At 34.8% G+C, this 21,855-nt stretch overlaps 1 protein-coding gene and 1 long non-coding RNA gene across 10 annotated transcripts in view; one reads left to right on the top strand and one right to left on the bottom strand.

Annotated features, from left to right (window-relative positions):
- LOC143226206 (putative nuclear hormone receptor HR38) overlaps positions 1–21,855 on the bottom strand; it is a 68,835-nt gene that overhangs the window by 7,338 nt on the left and 39,642 nt on the right. For 7 of the 9 annotated variants that reach the window (XM_076456884.1, XM_076456888.1, XM_076456883.1 and 4 more), the window contains 4 exons: positions 12,221–12,987; positions 10,700–10,856; positions 3,477–3,606; positions 438–598 (listed from right to left, as the gene is read on the bottom strand). In XM_076456884.1, the coding sequence (XP_076312999.1) occupies positions 438–598; positions 3,477–3,606; positions 10,700–10,856; positions 12,221–12,987 (1,215 nt within the window). Of the gene's footprint in view, positions 1–437; positions 599–3,476; positions 3,607–10,699; positions 10,857–12,220; positions 12,988–20,539; positions 20,774–21,855 lie in introns of those variants that run through there. The other 2 variants (XM_076456891.1, XM_076456892.1) reach the window with 2 other exon arrangements.
- LOC143226207 (uncharacterized) overlaps positions 1–21,855 on the top strand; it is a 37,871-nt gene that overhangs the window by 9,876 nt on the left and 6,140 nt on the right. The gene's annotated exons all lie outside the window — the stretch shown is intronic.

The raw sequence follows: 21,855 nt of genomic DNA, 5'->3' as shown, positions 1-21,855 counted from the left end.
ACTTATAACTAATGCTATCTGGTGAAAAACACACAACTAAACATCTCTGTCTCACTCCAACCAAATACACCAAAAAAGATACCTTATTTGCACAAAATCCTTAACATACGTATCATGTAATTCAACACTAGGTATTAATACTCACATAGAGTTTCAACCATTTAATAATAAAAGTGCCACTAGATGGCAAAGTTTGTTGTTTGACATTTAAATATTTAATCTTTTAATCTTTAGCTAAAAATAGTCAAGTGTGGCAACATTGGGGAATTAAATGTCTTACCTGTACATAAGGCTTAAAAATCTAATATAATTCAACATTTATGCATTGATATTTATATGAAAAATATAAAGTTTAGATATATTTTCAACATTTTAATAACATAAAGTGCCAATAGATGGCAAACTATGATATGATATTTCAAATATTTATTCTGTACCTGAGAGTAGTCAAGACTCGCAACATCAGGGGTTGTGTCCACAAGAGCGCGAACTAGTGACGTAATCAAGCTGACAGGAGGTGATGGTGGTGACTCTTGTTGTATGTTGGGTTTAGACGGTAAACGACCACGCCGTCCTTTTAAGTTGTCCGATCTGACCACTAAAATCGGGACAATTAGACGAAATCAGAATAAGATAGTCGCCATTCACGGTTACAATTACATCACCAGAAACTTAGTATAAGATATTTACGCAGTACTAGTATAAATGGAAATATTTTACTTGTTTATTATTAAGTACAAGACTATTCATGGGCTATCTGTATTGTGTCTTCTGCGAGTATCAAAACCCGATTTTTAAAGTTTTAAAGCCTCCGAAATACCGCTGAGTCACCTAAGAGCAAATTTCAATGACAGATTTTGATATATGTTGTACTTTTATATTTTCATTTGTTTAAGATAGAACTTTGAAAATTAATTGCTTTCTATTCTACCGTACTCGCTCATTGTGTACCGAAAATGTTTGAAGGAAGATGTTTGTTTTTTGTTTTTGAATTTTCGCGCAAAGCTACTCGAGGGCTATCTGTGCTAACCGTCCCTAATTTAGCAGTGTAAAACTAGAGGGTAGGCAGCTAGTCATCACCACCTACCGCCAACTGTTAGGCTGCTCCTTTACCAACGAATAGTGGGATTGACCATAACATTATAACGCCCCCACGGCTGAAAGGGCGAGCATGTTTGGTGCGACGGGGATTCGAACCCGCGACACTCAGATTACGAGTCGAACGCCTTAACCCACCTGGACATGCCGGGTCTTGAAGGAAGAGATTTTGCAGAAAAGAAAATCAGGATAAACGAAATTTGTAACGTTACTGTTATAACAAGGTTTGTAACGTTACTGCTACAACAAGATATAGCATGGTTATAAAATAACAGCAATCATCATGTAAGTTTACTGCTATGTTTATTAGGATTTCATGACTAGTCACGTGATGTTCAATTCAAATGACTTATTATTCAGCTTATGCCATACACACACGCATATATATATATATATATGTTGCATACTAGCTACGAGTATCTTTAATCTTGCTTGGACGTTTAGTGTAGACAAAACACGCCATCATCCACAACACAAGTAGGTAACGATTATCCTTCGATTGGAGTTTGCTACATTTATAAGGGACTGTATCGAATGCGCACAGTAATAACTAGTCACCATGTCAGTACACAGCTGATTAGAAATGACTTCAAAATGTTGGTCTGCCAGCTCTGAAAGTGAATCATTTGTTCTTAAGCACGAATAGAGCTGAGCCAGTGTACAGATCACTGGAAACATACTTTAAAAATGCTGCTTTTTATATCGAATACTAGAAAAATGCATTCCACACAACAGCACAACTCCCCTTGAATGGTGCTAAGAATACGTCAGTGTATAGACATGTCGAGGAATGTTTTAAAAGATGATTTACACTTCATCCTGCAACTAGATACCAGACAAATACACATTTAGAGAGTATCTCTGCTCATATCCAACCCTCTTTTCTTACAAATGTGTTACAATACGACATAGATCTGATGTTTGTGTTGGTAGGAAGAACATTTGACCTGTGGAATGTTACCATTACTGTCTAAGAACTACATACGACAACGTTTTGTCCTGCCATCTGTTGTTACAAATGGTTCCAACATGAGCCCATAAATCCACCAAACTTCAGTCTCATAGAGCAAGTATGGGATGTTACTGCTTTACATCTAGTTATTAGAGATACCATGAAAACAGTTCTTTCACAGGCGTGGTCGAAGTTATGATCATACTCTATATTGAAGCAAAATTAGGTAAATTGAAAAGATACACATACACTAAAAACTTATTTACCAGTGTAGGCTAAAATAGCTAATTATTTGCATTCTAAGTAATATGATTGATTACAGACGTTTGATTTAGTTTAAAATAAACTAAGAACATACAGATTATGTTATGTTAGATTGTGTTTTGCCTTGTAATAGCTAAAATATTAGTGTTAATTATGGTGATAACTGTTTTATACAATGTAATTATGTTTGTGGGTATATTAAAGAGAGTGTTTTACAATATATATTGGAAGCATTTTCACATTATTTAAAAACGTGTAATTTTTTTATCGTTATGTGAAATAGACATCCTCTGTGATTAAACGATTATTAGACAGGACATTGTTGCAACAGTTGAAGTAGACAAACTGGTGGTAATTAAACAATGTTTTAACGGCTCACGACAGGTCAAAACCTAAATGAGACAGTGAGCAAGCGTCATCCAACATTCATTGCAACCTCTGTGGTTAATGGTCAACAAAGTAGTGCAATTACTGTGCTTCTGGGTATAACTTATTATTTGTAGAATTTCATTTTAATCCATCTCGGATGGTATGCTCTTCTAATTTTAGGTGTAACTGGTATATTGTTTTGTTTATTGGTTACTTCAAAAACATTTTAATTAGTATAATGCATACAGAAAACTAATGCGATTCTGGTGAAACGAATTTCTTAGTTTTTACATTCACACATATTAATTTAATATGTGATATTTGTTTCTCTAAAGCGTGTTTTTTTTATATAAACAACATGAGTGAGAACCAGTTTTATTGTTATTTTTGGTTCTCATAGGCTTAAAAATAACGGAATAAAAAGAAAAATGTCACAACATTTCTTCAGACTGGAGTTAGAGAGACTATCAGAAGAAAATCAAAAAACTTTAAATCCTACTTTAGAAAGATGTGATTCAACATATGTATAAGTTGTGAACGTAAGATAGATTTGATTGGCCATGAACAAGTTAAAGATGGTAGTAAGTCAGTTAAAGATGGTAGTGCATCTAACTGTAAGTTAGTTTTGCATTTGTCTGAATCCTGGGATGTCAGTTTTACTGGAACTTCAGAGCTCCATCTATGTTATGTTTTATAGATATGTTGTATTTTACGTTTAGTGGCTTTTCTAGCATTCAATGAATAAACCTCAGGTTTCCCGATTACTTACACAAAGTAACTATGAAGCGCTCACCTTCTTTAACCATTCCAACAGATAAGCACTTTTGAAATCGACAAAACTGACATCTGTTGCGTCGTCTTTTGTCTACTGGGCAGTCTTTGTTTCCTAGACAAGAATATTTTGCTCCCTTTTGGACAGTACGCTGTAAAAATAAAAATTTTATTAACAATAATCTCTATTACAACTACGTTTTTCACGGCATACAGTGGGTAAAACAACGTGATTTCACACCCTTTGCCAGAAAAAGTGTTCCATACTGACAGTAGAATTTCGAAACATTTAATAATAATATTCTAAAAAGATAAACTCCGTAAAAGGAAGTCTAAACGAAATTTTTTGAATTTTGAAAAGTAACTTTCGTCTTATATGTTTATTTGCTACTATGCGCGAAGCTACGCAATGGGCTATCTGTGCTGTGTCCACCACGGGTATTGAAACTTGGTTTTTAGTGTTAACAATTTTCAGACTTCTCTAGGAGCATTAGGAGGTGTAACTATCCTCTTCTAGAATAGTGTGCTCATAAAATGATCTCAATACAAAGATCTTGTGAGCAGTTGTTTATTTTACTTTCACTTGTTGCCCCCCGCTGGTAGAGCGGTAAGTCTATGGACTTACAACGCTAAAATCAGGGGTTCGATTCCCCTCGGTGGGCTCAGCAGATAGCCCAATGTGGCTTTGATATAAGAAAAAACATGCTTGTTTGGTTTTTGAATTTCGCGCGAAGCTACACAAGGACTATCTGCGCTAACCGCCCCTAATTTAGCGGTGTAAGAGTAGAGGAAAGGCAGCTAGTCATCACCACCGCTAACTCTTGGGCTACTCTTTTACCAACGAATAGTGGGATTGACCACGCATTATAACGTCCCCACGGCTGAAAGGGCGAGCATGTTTGGTGTGAGGGGAATTCGAACCCGCGACCTTCGGATTATGAGTCGAGTGCCTTAACCACCTGGCCATACCGGGCCTTATTTTCACTTACTAATTACATCTTGTTTATAAATTCACACCTTTAGTGTAGACTTATTTGTTCAATCTAACTTTACGCTTTTAAGGATGTAAATTCTCACTTGAGAGTGCATATTGGAATCGCATTCCAATCACACTTTTTCTTTCTTTCTTAGATCATGTAATATAATCTCATACTTTAGGAATAAAATCTGCTTACATTATGGAGATATGCAGATGTCTATTTGAAGAAGTTGGTAAACATAACTGATACAGTAAAATAAACGGTGACATAATATGGTACCTCTCTTTTAGATAGTTGTATATTATCACGCTGTATTGAAACGTCTTTATAATACAGGGTTAAAACTGACTTGTTGTTTCAGACTACTCCTATATGTCACTAAGGGTAACCAGCTAGTCTTCTTAAGCCATTGTTATTAAAATTTGAATAAGTTCATGCAGTGCGAGCTGTGGTTCAACAGGCTCATATAGTGAGATTGTTATATGAACAACGTTTCCAAGACGTGAGGTTTACTGTTTTTCATTAAAGTATGATAGCGTATATCAAGTAGTTTAGGACAGTATCAGGTTCCGCAATCAAAGTCTGACCCAACTCTGAGCAGTGTCTTTATTCAAAACGTGACATTAAGGTTATGATCCCTAAAACCATAATAATGAACCAGGACGTATCTCACGGTTCAGTAAATAACGCAAAGAATTGAAGTTATCACGAAGGTTCATGATCCAAAATCATACAAGCTTCCAGCCACACCCCAAAATCTATGAATGTTTTCGTTAACCTGCTTAGTCCTGGACGTTAGACAACGTACCTAACCAATCCAGACCATCAGAGCACGTATTTTCCTGGTCCTGAACATTATATCATGTACCTGCCTAGTCCTGGCCACGTATTTTACTACTCATGGACATTTACTACGTACCTGCCTAATTTTGATTATTAAATCACGTATATGCCTAGTCCTGGTTGTTAGATCATGCATCTTTTTAGTCCTGGTTGTTAGATCATGCATCTTTTTAGTCCTGGTCATTAGACCATGTATCTTCCTAGTCCTGGACATTATACCACGTACCTGCCAAGTCCTGGTTATTGGGCTACGTACCTGCCAGTCCTCCCCTGCACTTCAATGAATGTTTATACCAATGACCTGTTCAAACGTGGGTTTTCAGTGAATGTTTGTAGCAACGACTTGCTTTAACGCGGTCTTTAAAGCAGACACCCAAGTACTTATAATGTAGAGGGCTATGATAAATAGGTAAAGCAGGTATTTTGCTAATGGCATTACAGCATCCAACATAATGCATAAAATGCATAAAAGTGGCTATCAGAATACCCAGAATTAACAACAGAAGAAGTAATTCCAAGTGAAAGAAAGGGCCCTAGAACATCGTTCTCAAAATGTACGATTACCCTTCAGTATTGTGTGTTACGAATGATATTTATTACTTTGGAACTGTTTTCTTTTTATCAGTCGTTTTCTATACTTTGAGTTACAAGAAATATTAGTCATTTCTTCAGGATCTGCTGCTGTGTTGTATAAATTACTAATAACATTTATTTCCCCTGTAGGTTTGTGGACTTACAATGCAGGATTTCCCATGGCTGTAACACAGTGTTTAGTAAAACAAAAATAAGTAATTCGTTAGTTTATCTTTTCTGTTAAATCTATTCTTATCTAGTATATTAATCGTAGTATTTATTGGTTGAAAACTGTTTGTTCTTAGTTCATGTTTATATATTACTAATGGTATTATTTTTAGTTTTGAAAGTTAAAACTAATTACTTCTTATTATATCTATACTAAATATTAATTGGTTACCGTGTTTTGTCGAAACTATATTGTACATTAGTTTTATAATTTTGGATGAACATTGATTTGACCATTAGTTGTTGTATTTTGATGGAATGGTGTATTTACTGAATACCAGCTTTCTTTTTAGCCAGATTGTTATTGTGGTTAGTTACATAGTTGTATTTGGCTTGATACTTTTATTGTTGTTAGTTCAACAATAGTTTAACTTTGTTCTTTCGCACAGGTTAGTCCCTTATTGCGTGTTCAGCAATAGAGGTTGCACATTTGTAATAACTTAGCGACTTTCAGTTACGTATGTTATGCTATATGGGTAAAGCAGTGATCAACTGGGTATTCAGAACAGACCCTGCACAGTTATGATATATCAGTGACATTGTGCTGTGAAACATTATACATGATATCTAACAGTAGCTGCTGTACATGGTCCTATACATGATTCTAAGTTATTATCTTCAGTCAGTGGGCTTATAATTGTGTATAGTTACAACTTTTAAATTTCCTTTGACACACTTAGCTGTCAAACTAGGTATATCGATGTTTATTTGTTTGTTGATTTTTGCTACTCGAGGGCTAACTGTGCTGGACAGGAATTGAAGTAGTTACGACTATTCACCACTAATCTTAGGTTATTCTAACCTAACAGTGTGAGTGACCGTCGGCTGAAATCTCGAGCACGTTTTGTTATAGGATTTAAACCCAGTCTTGCAGGTTGAGAGTCGAGCACTCTGTAGGACAACCAGGTCAGAATATACCGAAGTACCATATAAATAAAGATATATCATTCTTAAATGAATAAAATACCATTTTTCTGTGTATCTGCTGATATAACTTCTATGCGAATCTGTTTGCCATTTAATATCAATGCAATCAGCACATGAAAGAAATACAGGGTGTCCAATCATTCTGGAAACACTTTATTTTTGGTAAACTCACATTGAGAAACCTTTTAACATAGCGTTTGTCTGTTTGTTTGAAATTAAGCACAAAGCTATACAATAGGTTATCTGTGTTCTGTCCACCACGGGTACTGAAACTTGGTCCTTAACGTTATAAGTCCGCAGACATACTGTTGTGCCACTGGGAGACTACACGGTTTGTTTCACGTGCAAATGATTATTTTACAGCATACAATTACCATATTTCAACATGTGTACACCGCTATCTACATGTTCATTCTGTAACTCATTTCCTGTCAAGTGAGCTACGTTAAAGGAGCAACGTTTTTGAAGGTTTCTTGAATGTTGACGCAATTCATCGTTGTTTAGGAGGCTCTCCCCATCCCAGTAAAAACCCGTAAGCGTGATGTGCCCCCCTAGGGCAGCGTAAGTCTACGGACTTACAACGCTAAAATCAGGAGTTCGCCTTCGACACAGCAGATAGTCCGATGAACTAAATTAAATATGAATTTATAACAACATGTCAACCATACTATATCTACTATATCCAGTGCTGACGAGGTCTTTCGCTTAATACCAGGGATAGGATATCATAGATACAGGAGCGGCTGACTTGCTGTTCATATTATGAAACTAACTGCATGAACAACTAATACGATGTGAACTAGTTTTAGTTGGTAAAGTATAATCTTTATTAATTTTATATAACTCACCTATTAACTAGAATTATGGTAAGGATTAACAAAACTAAATTATTAATTAAAGAAAGTTAACTTTATAGGTCAGAATTAACAGTCTAATGAACGAAACTACTTCTGATGTGGTTACCATGGTACCTGAATGAACTGCGCGTGTCTCGTGTAACCAAGCGACATTTGAGCTGGAATTTATATTTTTATTTGTTGTTAAACGAGCAATACATTGGCTTCCGTATTTGGTTAGTTGAGATAGTAGTGTATATTGATTTTTAAAAATAGGTTACGTATTTAGCCAGCTCAGGTGTGTACTTGAAATTACGCACCATATTTGTCAGATTAGGTATTGTATAGTGAATATAAGTTACCATTTTTAGCCGGATTCGGTGTCGTATACTTAACATTACTTTTTCGTGTTTAGGAAATTAGGCAATGTATATTAAAAATTAGAGTGAAATAAATGTTCTTAGTTATTCTAAAGCTAACTGATGGGCAAATATTGTTTACGATGATACGAATTAATATACAGGTTAACCAAAAATGTGTTTTTTTTTGTTTTGTTTTGCAAATTCCTTACACTACTAAAATAAATTACCACTGCGTAGTGAACTTAATTTTTAAATATTTGATAGAATTAAATATTAGACCGATAAACACGATAAAAATCAATTTTACGTTGCGTTTCGAAACGTAACTTAGTTACACTGATAATTCAATAAGCTCTCAACTTGTTGAATATATCGTTTTGTGAATCATAGCAAGTATATCTTATAGGAATCTTCTGGTCACCTGTGCAATAGTTGTGTTTGTTTCTACTTTTTTAAAATGCTACACACGTTTGTCTTTGTAATTCATTATAGCGGTAACTATGTACTTCGAAAATATGGGTGTCGCGTATTTGTTATGATAAAATATTTCTTGTTCCCTTAAAGTCTTATCTTAAAATCTTGAAATGTTATGTTATTGAACGACAAACTCGTAACGTTATCCACTTAATCGGGAAGATAACTAGTACTTTATAACATGCGAGATGCATTAGTATAATGATAAAGTTCTTTTTTTTTCATAATTTCACTGACCAAGAGGAATTCTATAATGTGCTTACAATTCCGTTAGTTTAGGTTTTGTTTTTTGGTTATCATGCTGAACTATTTATACTAAACGACCACTTTTCTTTACCGAGAAATACTAAGGAAAACTTCACACTAACTTAGGAACCCGAGATTTCAAGTTATAGTGGCATCTGCATTTTGTATTTGTTGTTTTATAATTCCTGACTTTAAAATTTTTTTACGGTTTTTATCAAACAATCTAGTTTGTGTAATTCCGCTTAATAGAAACGCCAAGAACGGCATGTTTCATATACTGAAGTATTACACGTGTTAACATAGTTTTCATTTACAATAAGTGTCAGTAAAGATTAGTATTTGTAAGTTTAATTATAAACAGATTAGACACTTATCTGTATCTGCTAAGTCTTACGTTACAGAATTTTTTACAGATATTTTTTTAGTTCCTGTCTGTATTTCATTTTTTCGTACGTTTTTGGTTAATTATTTTGACCCACAGACAATGGTACAACCGTAAATCTTATTATTCTGACTGAATGTTTTGACTTGCATTCAATAAAATTATTCCCAATTTAAATTTTATTTATTTTTTAAAACTATCTACAAACATTTTTTTTACTTGAAACAGAATAGTAACACAAACTGAACACTGTCTACTGTTCTTGATTTTCTATATAATCTCATATCACGTTTTCTTACTGTACAGAGCCACTCCCATCAGTTTCCAGTTTATCTACTTGGTTCGATACGTCTGTATAGTTACAGAAGAAAAGCTGTACTTTTTGTCTTGATAAATAATTACATTATGTAACACAAATTTTGTTCCTGGATAGTATGTGTTATTTCTTAATTGCTTGTGTTGTAAAAGTACAGAAAATGGTCATTATTCCCTTCAAACTTTGCTTTTGTGACCTGAATAATGAAATTTAGAAATTAACCTATTTTTTATGTAAAAACGGGAAAATTTTCACATTTTCATTTACATAAGGTCTGAATAAAACAACACATGAATCAAGATTTACATCTATTTATACTAAAGTTATACAGAAATGAACAAAAATATTTAGAAGTGAGTAGTTTTTCGAGATTTGCGACTGTGATGTAAATCACTTTCACGTATCAGCTCCCAAATATAGTCTCCCATCATATTTTCGTTATACGCTCCCAGGTCACAAAAGTAAAGTTTGAAGAGAAAAATAGGTCTTTTCCATTTACTTTAGGCATAAGCAATTGGAAAATAACACTTTCTGTCCAGGAACAAGAAAAAGTAAACATTTTGTTGCATAGTGTTTTTCAAACAAAACAATAAGTCATCTGGATGCTTCAAACTCTGGCTCGGTATGTCCAGGTGGTTAGAGTGCTCGACTCGCAATCTGATGGTCGAAGGTTCGAATCCCCATCCTACCAAACAAGCTCGCCCTTTCAGCTGTTGGGAAGTTATAATGCTAAAGTCAATCCTTGGTAAAAGAGTAGTTCAAGATTTGGCGGTAGGTGGGAATAACTATCTGTCTATTCTCTAGTATTTTACTCCTAAGTTAGAAACGGTAGAACAGGTAACCCTCGTGTAGGTTTACGCGAGATTAAAAACAAAACAATGCTTCAACCCCCTTCCCATTCAGAGTTCACACGACGATTTTCCTGTGAAGCAAGTGTTACACTGACTATGTTTTGTTTATTACAAGCACAAGAAACGTACTTAGTGTATTCTTACTATTTTGCATTTTTTCAGAGTGAATTCAAACTACGTTTCTTATCAAAGTAATGGACAAACATGAAACGAAGATTTAGATTTACCTTAAAAAATCCCTTGCATCCCTCGCAGGTCCGAACTCCGTAATGTTGGCAAATTGCATTGTCCCCACACACAGCACAGGACCGAGATGAGGAAGGGCTGGGCTTTTTGGTCACGAGTTTGGAAGGGCAAGATTGGACGTAAGGGCTGTATGGTTCACTGAAACCAACAGAACACACATATAGTTTCCAACGGTAAATGCAACACTAGGGGTCAGGGTCACTACAGTGTTAACAAAAGCCATCTTGTGATGTGAGTTTGGAAACCATCCTGAAGATACAGATACACGGTACTTATTAATTACATTACAAAGGTAAATATTTAAACTATTATCTGAATTAACCGTACAAAATTAATAAATAATACACATCATCCATGCAATTTACAAGCTACGAAATGGACAGCAAAGTTTGCACTATTCTTAAGTACAACGCTAATCGTGTATATGGGTCTATAACAACGATCTCAGTGCTCGAGTGTTTTTGACGAATACACTTAACGTATGGACATTTCTCAGAAGTTAGCATGCTTCTTTATAAACAAATTTTCTGACATTTAATAGTGATATATAGTGCCGAAATATTTCTCTTATTTTTTATTTTCCAATTATGAGCCGAAATGTGGAATAAGAAACTGGTACTTAGTTATACAAATATGAATACGAAATAATACGAAAATACTAGTAAAAACTAGATGTTTCAGTTTATAAAACTATGGTTTTCATATTTATATGAATATGCGCGCTGTTCGTAGAAATGTTTAATCCTGCTTTCTCATGATAACATATGAACACACTGTAAAACGTAACGTGTATATCAACTTTCTGGCTTTAAAAATTATGTTCTGAAATATATTAGTCTTTTCTGAAAACAAGTTACCTGTCGGATAATTTAAAATTCCAAGAACCCAGTTGAAGCTATAAGGTACTTGAAATGTATAGGTTGTTCTGCATTACTAACTAATAAGTAGCTTTAGGTTTCTCTAACTGAATCAGAGGGGATGTGTCAAAGAACTTTAGATTTCTACAATTGAATCAGGGGGCAGGTGTCGAGTACATTTAGTTTTCTCTAACTGACTCAGGGGGGGTTGTGTAGAGCAGCTTTATGTTTCTACAACTAAAACAGGGAAATATATCAAGTAGCCTTAGATTTCTCTGACTAAAGCAGGGAGATGTATCGAAAAGCTTTAGGTTTTTCTAACTAAAGCAGGGAGGAGGTGTTCTAACATATTTAGGTTTCTTTGATTAAAGCAGAGAGATGTATCTAATAGCTTTAGATTTTTCTAACTAAAGCAGGGAGGAGGTGTTCTAACAGATTTAGGTATCTTTGACTAAAGCAGAGAGATGTATCAAATAGCTTTAGATTTTTCTAACTAAAGCAGGGAGGAGGTGTTCTAACAGACTTAGGTATCTCTAACTAAATCGGGGGCATGTATTAATTAAGTGTACTCTTAATTTAGATACGAGCAGACAGTTTTTGCTTGCATCAATGAAAGGTTAGAAAACGATGTTTTAAGTAAAATACCTGGTTTGAGAAGCCAGTGAACTAGAAATCGTCACAGAAACATGTCTTGATTTCTTAGAAAGCACGTTAGTTGATGAAGGTGTTTCCAGAAATTCTGCTGGAAGATAAATTTCTAAAGGAGATTTGCTAGACTGTAAATTAAACGTAGAATTCTCAGGTAGGGATGATATTGGTAACACTGCAGAGAAAATGGAGGGTTCTTCGAAATTAGAGGAAGGTAGGATTTCCATGGGTTCCTGATATATCGCTTGTGAGAAAGTTGTTGATTGCATTGTCACCAGTGGGCTAGTGTAACAGGAAGATAAATAGGAAACAGATACTGGCTGTGAAAGTGGAATGTCTGGAGAATACATCTCTGTCTTATAAAGTTGTGAAGACTGAAATGGAAAGGACGAACTCAAGGACTGTAAACTAACTAACGAATCTGGAAGACTCTTTGTCACGGCTGGGGGCTCGACTTGACGCGACAGTACATCCTCAGACTCGAAGGAGAAGATTTGCGTTGGGTTCGCATCACGTCGATACCTTGGAGAGTAAGTTTCTTGGAAGCTGGGGAGGGTGCCTGCTGCAGTAAACATTATAGCGAATCCATCCGTGGAGTTAGGCAAAGACGTCGAGGAAATTAGAGCATTTTCAGGCAGTATCTCTACATTTTCATCGAGATCTAAGGCTGGTAGATTACACGCTTCGTCGCTGAAACCCTTCTCGGAAAATGACATGGTGTACTCTGGACCCAAGGTGCTGCTTGGCAAAGTAAAAGAATTGCCCTGTAACGAGATTACGTTTATTAAAGTGATCTTTTAAAAAATTTGAATATTACATTAAAATCTCTTGCTGTAATATTTGAAAAAAAATATTGTATAACGTGTAAGAAGTCATTTACTAACATAACTAAAATAATAGTGAATGCTGACTTTCTTATGAGGATGCCGCCCCACCCTCACCCAAATAAAGCTGTCTTTTAGCGTCAAGAAGTTAGTGTATTACCAACTGAAATCATTTGGAATATCATGTTCTTTTAAACAGCGTCTGAGCAGTTCGTTAACTTGTTGGTCAAGAAAAGGTTTAAAATATTTTCTCAGTTTATGATAAAATAATTAAAAGAATATTTTGTAAAGTTACTGGGACATCTTGTCAGAAAAGCCCCACAAGCGGACATCCACGCTAATGGATTAGATATAGTTCTTATAAGGCATCTACAGGGGAATTACTTTGTGATGTCATATGGATACGAACCCCATTTATCAACTCTGAAAACCATAGCTCTCCCATAAGGGTAACCTGTGCTCTAAATAAAAATAATGATAAAACACATTTGAATGAAATATATATCTTAAATTCGAATTATACTAAAAGAATACATTTTGATGTTTTGTTTATGGAGGTGCATATTTCAAATTCGTATCCAGGAATCTGTTTAAAAAAAATTCAATTTTAGGCTGACTTGCTCAAACAGAAGAAAAATAAAACAAAAAAGAAAAACACATAAACTAAATTTAGTTGTAATAAATTAGTAACATTATCCGACCAACGAAGTATACACAAGAAATGACATGTAAACCCCGAAATGGTAGTTTTACTTTAGCAAAATCATCATATAGCGTAGAAGTCATTTTTTTGTATTTAAGAGAATATTTGAAGTAGATTATTTAGGTTTAGATAAAAATAGAAATTTGTGTAGATTTATGATTTGTTTTGAATTTTGCGCAAAGCTACACGAGGGCTATCTGCGCTATCTGTCCCTAATTTAGCAGTGTAAGACTAGAGGGAGTGTAGCTAGTCATCATCACCAATCGTCACCTGTTGGGCTACTCTTTTACCAACGAATAGTGGAATTAACTGTCACGTTATAACGCCCTCAGGGCTGAAAGGGCGAGCATGTTTGGTGTGACGGGGATTCGAACCCGCGACCCTTGGATTACGAGTCGAGTGCCTTAACCACCTGGCCGTGCTGGGCCGTAGATTTATGAATGACGAGTTTCCGTTTTTCCAGAAGCAATTGCTAAACAAGCCAGTTTCTAGGGGACAGGAACACGTATATTTAGGCGTTTTATAACAGATAATAAGCAATGCTAAAGTGTCACAGAAACTGTTTTCCCTTTAATTATTATTTTATTGTAAAAGCTACTTTAATATCTGAGCACTTACTTGAAAAAAGGAAACGTTAAATAAAGTTCTCTATGAAAGGCGTTTACTACCAAGATAACTGTCGTTTCTGTTTGTTTTTCTTGAATTTCGCACCAAGCTACACAAGGGCTATCTCCGATAGCTGTCCCTAACTTAGCAGTGTAAGACTAGAGAGAAGGCAGCTAGTCATCACCACCCACCAACAACTGATGAGATTGACTGCCAGTTATTACACGCTTACGGTTAAAAGGGCGAACATGTTTTTGGTTTAATGGAGATTCGAACCCGCGACCCTTAGATTACGAGTCAAGCGCCCTAACCACCTGGCCATGACGGGCTAGTTATCTTTCTTATTTTCGTCTCGATTCTAGTCCTGTAGCGTAACTTCCGCTGCAAAAGTATTTGACGTAAGAATTTCATGTTCAAAGTACACCATACTTTCATATAAGCTTTCAATAATCCATCTAGCATATGAGGATGACTGTTCCTATAATGCCTGTTTTAACAATTTGATCACACAGACACCCATATATGAAGTATTGGGGGACATAAATAGTGTGCCTTCATATGATATAGTACAAATACATGTCTTATTTTCCAGCTGCTTTAGATATGCGATGATTGAACAGAAGGTATGTCTGGAAGCTTTACCTTGGTGAATCCATACCCTGTTGGCCTAGTTTATAGGTGATTATGCTATATACTGTTGCTTAAGACACGTGGATGGTTTTTGATGCTGACCTTCGTGTTTATGGATTCTTATTTGTTATAAGACGCTGCACTTCGCTTATCACGCCTGGAGTATGATTTGTTATAAGTGTATTTCTGGATGATCTTGGGATTCCAAGTCAAAATGATACATATTATTTTGTTTACGAATAACATTAAGTACTAGGGATACCTCTACCTTTGAAATTTTAAAATCACGACCTGAACACATCTTTATAATCTGAGTATATGAATATTTTACGTTGGAAAGGATTGTTACATTCCCTTCACAAACAGCGTCACACTACCTACGAAACGCCAAACAATGTTAAAATGTAGTTCTAATGTAAGCCATTCCATCGCGACTTTAAATCAGTTGTTGTTGTCTTTATTTCTTGAATTTCACTCAAAACTACTTAAGAGTAATTTACGATAACCATCCCTAACTTAGAAACGATAGGATTGAGGGAGGGTAGTTAGTCAACACCACTCACCGCCAACAAAAAGTAAGATTGACGGTCGCATTATAACGTCCCCTATGGGTAAAAGGGCAAGGATGTTTGATGACGAGATTCGAACTTGCGATTCACAGATTGCAAGCCAAGCGTTCTAACCGCCAGGCCAAGCCAGAACTTTGTTGTTGTCACGTTATCCGCTGATTTACATGTCCAACATCGTTTTTCAAAGACATTTCGGATTTTATTACGAGAAAAAGTTCGAAAAGGACCACAAAAAATACTGTCAGTTGATAGTTGCAACATACGAGATTAGAAAAGAATATATCTATTATTTGATCTTTTGAAATTCGTAGAAACTAAGAGATTACCTGAACCAACAACTTGGAGTCTTGTTGTTAGCGTATCAAATAGGCTAGACAGTGGATGATAAGTTCTGTGTGACGTAAACTTTCACTTGTGTTCAACTGATAAAGAGGGACTGGAACAAGTACTTCAGTGTGTTTCGTGTTATTTACAGTTGTCTGAAGTTATGGTACATTGTCAGCAATCTCTGAGAAGCACGGTGATGACATATACGGAAAACGAATATTTGTTTACTGAAAAATAAACTTTGGATGATTTAAAAAATTTAAACAGGGCGTGCTTGAACTTTTGAACTGTTTGTTACAATACAGATTTGAATGCAAGTTAACGAAACATTTTTATGTTAGAGCTTGAGTTCTATTTAGAACGTGAAAGACGTTATGACGTTGTTGGCGATGTAAAATAGGTGTCCATATTTGAAGAAACAATAAACAAGTAGATGTGTAATGAGAAAGTTCAAAGGTGTGTGCACTGATAATATGATACCGCTGGGTTGATCACGAAAAATAGGAATTTTGTGGACTTATACTGGAATTGAAGACCTCTTCACTGCTTGAACATATTCGTACCGAACCACTGACACTTGAATTCGTCGAACTCGCTGTGTACGAAGTGAATTGTTCAAAAGAAAATATATTTTATATTTATGGAAAAGCTATTAAGTTTATCTACCGCCTTCTTTAAGTTTGAATTAGTAAACCTGGGGAAGACAGTCAGGCGTAATACCTTAACGTCCAGCATTCATGCAAAGGGATTGACTGTCACTCTTATAATACATTCACAGTTTAAAGTGCGGATAATATTTTTTGGCAATGCAAGGATTTGAAACCGGTTCATCATTTGTTGTTGATAAATGTTTAGTTGTTATGTTAACATTCTAGGTTTTGTGGTAAAAACGTTAATACTTAATTGCAAAAGTACACATTCTTTCAGATAGTGTCTAGTTATTAAACAATTTATTATAACAATACCCAGTTCTTGTTGTGTCCTGAAAATGCGCGCGCGTACTACATTTCAATGGATATAAACAAAAGGCGGAGGCCCGGCATGGCCAGGTGGGTTAAGACGTTCAACTCGTAATCTGCGGGTCGCGGGTTCGAAACCCCATTCCACCAAATATGCTCGCCCTTTCAGCTGTGGGGCGTTATAATGTGACGGTCAATCCCACTATTTGTTGGTAAAAGAGTAGCTCAAGAGTTGGCGGTGGGTGATGATGACTAGCTGCTTTCCCTCTAGTCTTACACTGATAAATTAGGGACGTGTAGCTTTGCGCAAAAGTAAGAAACAAACAAAAGCTGTTGAAAATGTCCTTTAATAAACATTTTGTACAACAACATATTAAAAGCTTATCGAAGTTTTAATAAAGATCTAATGTTAGGTCGTACGTAGAATACAATTATATTTGGCCCGGCATGGCCAAGCGTGTTAAGGCGTGCGACTTGTAATCTGAGGGTCGCATCCCCGTCACGCCAAACATGCGCGCCCTTTCTGCCGTGGGGGCGTTATAATGTGACGGTCAATCCCACTATTCGTTGGTAAAAGAGTAGCTCAAGAATTTATGGTGGGTGGTGATGATTAGTTGTCTTCCCTCTAGTCTTACACTGCTAAACTAGGGACGGCTAGCGCAGATAGCCCTCGAGTAGCTTTGCGCGAAATTCAAAACAAACAAACAATTATATTTATTGATAATACCAACTACGGTAAAGTTTGGCCATAACTAAACTAAAGCAAGAAAACAAAACAACAACAAAACCATAGACATTTACAGTGTCAATTTATCTCTTTATCAAACATAGACCATACTTAATAAAGGCTTAACTAATACTAAGCCTATGAGAACTTACAGATTTCAGTATTTACAATAAGAATTATCATTCTAGAACTCTTGTATTTAATGTAATACTGTTGCAATACAAATATTAATTTAACCGTCAATGTTTTGCTTGTGTCTGATATTAGTTACAAATTATCTAGACTTTCTAAAAACATCCGTAGTTTTAATTATTAAATTATAGTTGTTGGTACAAAATGTCCATGTATAGTAAAAATAGTGATTGTGATTAAAGATAGTAAAATATCAAGTTGAGAAAAAAGTTCTGAAAAAATGTAGTTACGAAAAATGTCTTTTATTTGTGGAAAATGTTTACTTTTTGTGGAGAAATGTTTTGTTATAAATGTGAATAGGTGTTTTTAACATCTTTATTTGTACTAAGTATCCAGTGAAATGTGTATTTGATGCGAAAAAAAGATTAGCTAATTTTAACGATCTCTAGTATCTAATAAAATATCTATTCATTATGAGAAAAGTTGCATGTTTAGTTATCGTATTCAAGCATTTATTTGGTACAAAAAGTGATTGATTGATTGTAATTAAACGCAAAGCTACGCAGTTGACTGTCTGTGCTCTGTCTATCACGGATATTGAAACCCAGTTTCTGATGTTCTTTTTACCTATTTTTAAACGCATGCCTATGACAAATAAATGTATTTTTTCACAAGTTCACTTTTTTTATGCTCTCTAGTAGCACAGCGGTACGTCAGCGAAGTTACAACGCTATAAAACGGGTTTCAATATTCATGATAGAGCACAGATAGTCACAGAGCACGTATAATGCAATATTGTTAAGTGTAGTATTAGTGAAGAAAAACCTCGTTCTATCGTATTTGAGATTTGGTTGGATCATTATTAAAACTGCAGAAAGTGTCCAGTTGATATAACAATGTTATTAAAGGTCATGTTCGTGTGAGTGTATATATACTGGAATCAAATGCTACTCATGTCAAATAATTTTTTGTTGTAAAAATTCAAATAAGCTTTAAAATTAATTCTAACTTTTTTATTGTTAAACGTATTCAATCGTACTTATGGTAAATATGTAACAATGATATTAGTATTTTGATAATATTAATGTTCAAACAACCGATTAAATTGAATATGTCTAATCTCGTAGCGTTTTCGAACAATGTCGCGTGTTGGTTAAATTATCGTTTTTCTCAACAATATTTCTTGACATTGTGTAATTGGTATTATAACCTACAGAGTCACCTGAGTATTAACGTGTAATTAGTTTGTATTATTTTAAATTGTTTTTGAATAATTAATTACTAGTTTGTATCTTATATTTAGGTTGTTAATCTGCTGGAGTCCTAGGAGGGACCATTCTCTTAGTGATTCTATCATGATTTTCATTGATAAGTAGCTGTTGTGTTAAAGAATGCATTATTTTCTCTGTGGTTACCTCTCCAGTTGAAATCTCAGATGAGTATTTATAGCACTAAGTTCTTAAAATTTATACGTAACTAACTAATATTTAAATTTAGATGGTCCTATTGGTAATTAACCATGAAATTAATTGATATCTAATTGCTACAACCTTAAAGTAAGTTCTTAAAGAATTTAAATATTTACAACCTAACAACTTCATTAACCAGTACAACTTTAAAACAAAGCTGGGATCGTAGGGTGAAAACAAAACGATCTCGACTTTGTAGAACCTAACGACACAGAAGTAACGATGTTAACAGGCTTCTCCTAGCTGAACTAACAGTAAGAATTACACCTGAGTTGCTCAACTGGTGAGGTAGTTCCGAGTAACCTGCTATTCAAAAACAAAAAAAAAGAACTTATTTCTGGCACTTCTGACTTTGAGGCTTAATTGTGTAATGTCTGCTAACTGTTGATGTATTACGTTGGTGTTACATACAAATAAATTTAAATCAACCATGATGCATTTTTTTTTTATCCATTGATGGGTAATATCCAGTTTCACAGATAGTACTCAAAATACTACGTGATCCGCCACTAGTAAAAGAATTGGATATCCTTGAACTAGATTACCGCTACCATCTTGAGCGCAAATAATTCATGACGCTAATTTTTTAACCTAGTGTTATTTTCAAAATGGAACGAAACAATTAAATATAGACCTCCGGGAGCCTCCAATTTTTTATTTTTATAACATCCTATTTTTATTATTTCTGACCTTTTTTTGCAATTTTACCATACTAGTATTTGAATAAGTAATTCAAGACAACATTTGCACTATTTAGTAAAATAATTCACACTGTGACCGAGATTTTTCTTGGTTCGACAGACAAAAACTAAAGGCCACGTTTATTACCAATAACTTATATTGTAGCAGACTTCACCCACGACCTGAAATGTTCTTGGGCAAAACAAACAAACATACAAACTACCAATTACATAAATTGCAGATTTCATTTATGACCTGAACTTTTCTTGAGAAAACAAACAAAAAAACTAGTTCTTCCTAACTACCAATAACATATGGTGCAGGAGATTTCACTTATGGCCTGAAATATTTTGGGGCAAAACAAACAAACAATCCAGTCAATGCTAAATAACAATAACGGACGTTGCACGAGATTTCAATTATGACTTGAAAATTTCTTGGGCTTGATGAACAAAAAACTTGAGTCCACGCTAACTACCGACAACATATATTTCGGGAAATTTCACTCATGACCTGAAATTTCCTTGGGCAAGACAAACAAAAGAACTTCAGGCTACGGTTACCACTAATTACATATATTGTAGAGAACAAACTGGTGTAAGTGAGCAAGTCTGTTCCAGTAACATGGAGCTATATTTTCTGCATGTGACATAAAGTTAATTACTTATGATTCCAAGCATTTCACTTACAAACATTAGTAGAATACAGATTGCTATCAAGATAAACGTGGTAGAGAGGTAATGTTTCCAGCTTCACGTGCTCCCTTACGATGCTGTTTTGATTTATGCCATTTTCTCTTACATGCCACGATCATGAGGCTAAGTCTATATTTATTCGATGTCAAACTTAAGTGATTAATTTTAATTTAAGTGACTGACAGTTTGATGTGACCGACAAACACCATGTTTAATACGAGAACAGTGTCGATCATGACGCAAACAAACGTAACGAATCTCGTCGTCAGGTGATTACCGTATATACAGTCAAAAATGGAAGCTGGCGTTACAGAAGAGGTGAAACCGTATACTGTGAAAATGGAAACTGGAATTATCGAAGTAATAAAACCATATATTGTGAAATAGAAACTGGCGTGACCGAAAAGATAAAACTGTATACTGTGAAAATGGAAACTGGCATTATCGAAGTAATAAAACCATATATTGTGAAATAGAAACTGGCGTGATCGAAAAGGTGAAACCGTATGCTGTGAAAATGGAAACTGGCATTATCGAAGTAATAAAACCATATATTGTGAAATAGAAACTGGCGTGATCGAAAAGGTGAAACCCTATACTGTGAAAATGGAAACTGGCATTATCGAAATAATAAAATCATATATTGTGAAATAGAAACTAGCGTCACCGAAAAGATAAAACCGTATACTGTGAAAATGGAAACTGGCATTATCGAAATAATAAAACCATATATTGTGAAATAGAAACTGGCGTGATCGAAAAGGTGAAACCGTATGCTGTGAAAATGGAAACTGGCATTATCGAAGTAATAAAACCATATATTGTGAAATAGAAACTGGCGTGACCGAAAAGATAAAACCGTGTACCGTGAATATATATTGTGTTTATATTATGCTGAACATCGCTTATGATTAATAAATAAAATCACTTGTTCTTCTTACCTATTTGGAAAACATGGTTACTTTCATTTGTAGCTAATAAAAAGCTAAAACCAAACACTGCTGATAACATTCGTTCTTTTAGACTTTTTATTTTTTAACTTGTAAGGCTTCTTAAGCAACAGTTGAAAATGCTATTAAGAGAAAACAATTTACTAGATAATTTCACGGTATATCTTTTAATGTGTTATTCTTTGGACGAATTAAATAATCCTCTACAGGTTTAGGTTTCATAAGCATTTACTTCTTGTTAAAATACTTATGCAGAACATGGTCCACGAAACAAATTTTTCGTCTCACTTAGTTTATCAACAGTTTTAACGTGTCAGTTATGGAAGGTATAATATTGGGTTGAGGAATAAATCGTGAGCG

This window comes from Tachypleus tridentatus, chromosome 9, assembly GCF_004210375.1.
Source record: "Tachypleus tridentatus isolate NWPU-2018 chromosome 9, ASM421037v1, whole genome shotgun sequence".
Lineage (NCBI taxonomy): Eukaryota > Metazoa > Arthropoda > Merostomata > Xiphosura > Limulidae > Tachypleus > Tachypleus tridentatus.
Note: the sequence above shows the minus strand (reverse complement) of the source record. Positions and strands in the feature narration are given on the sequence as shown.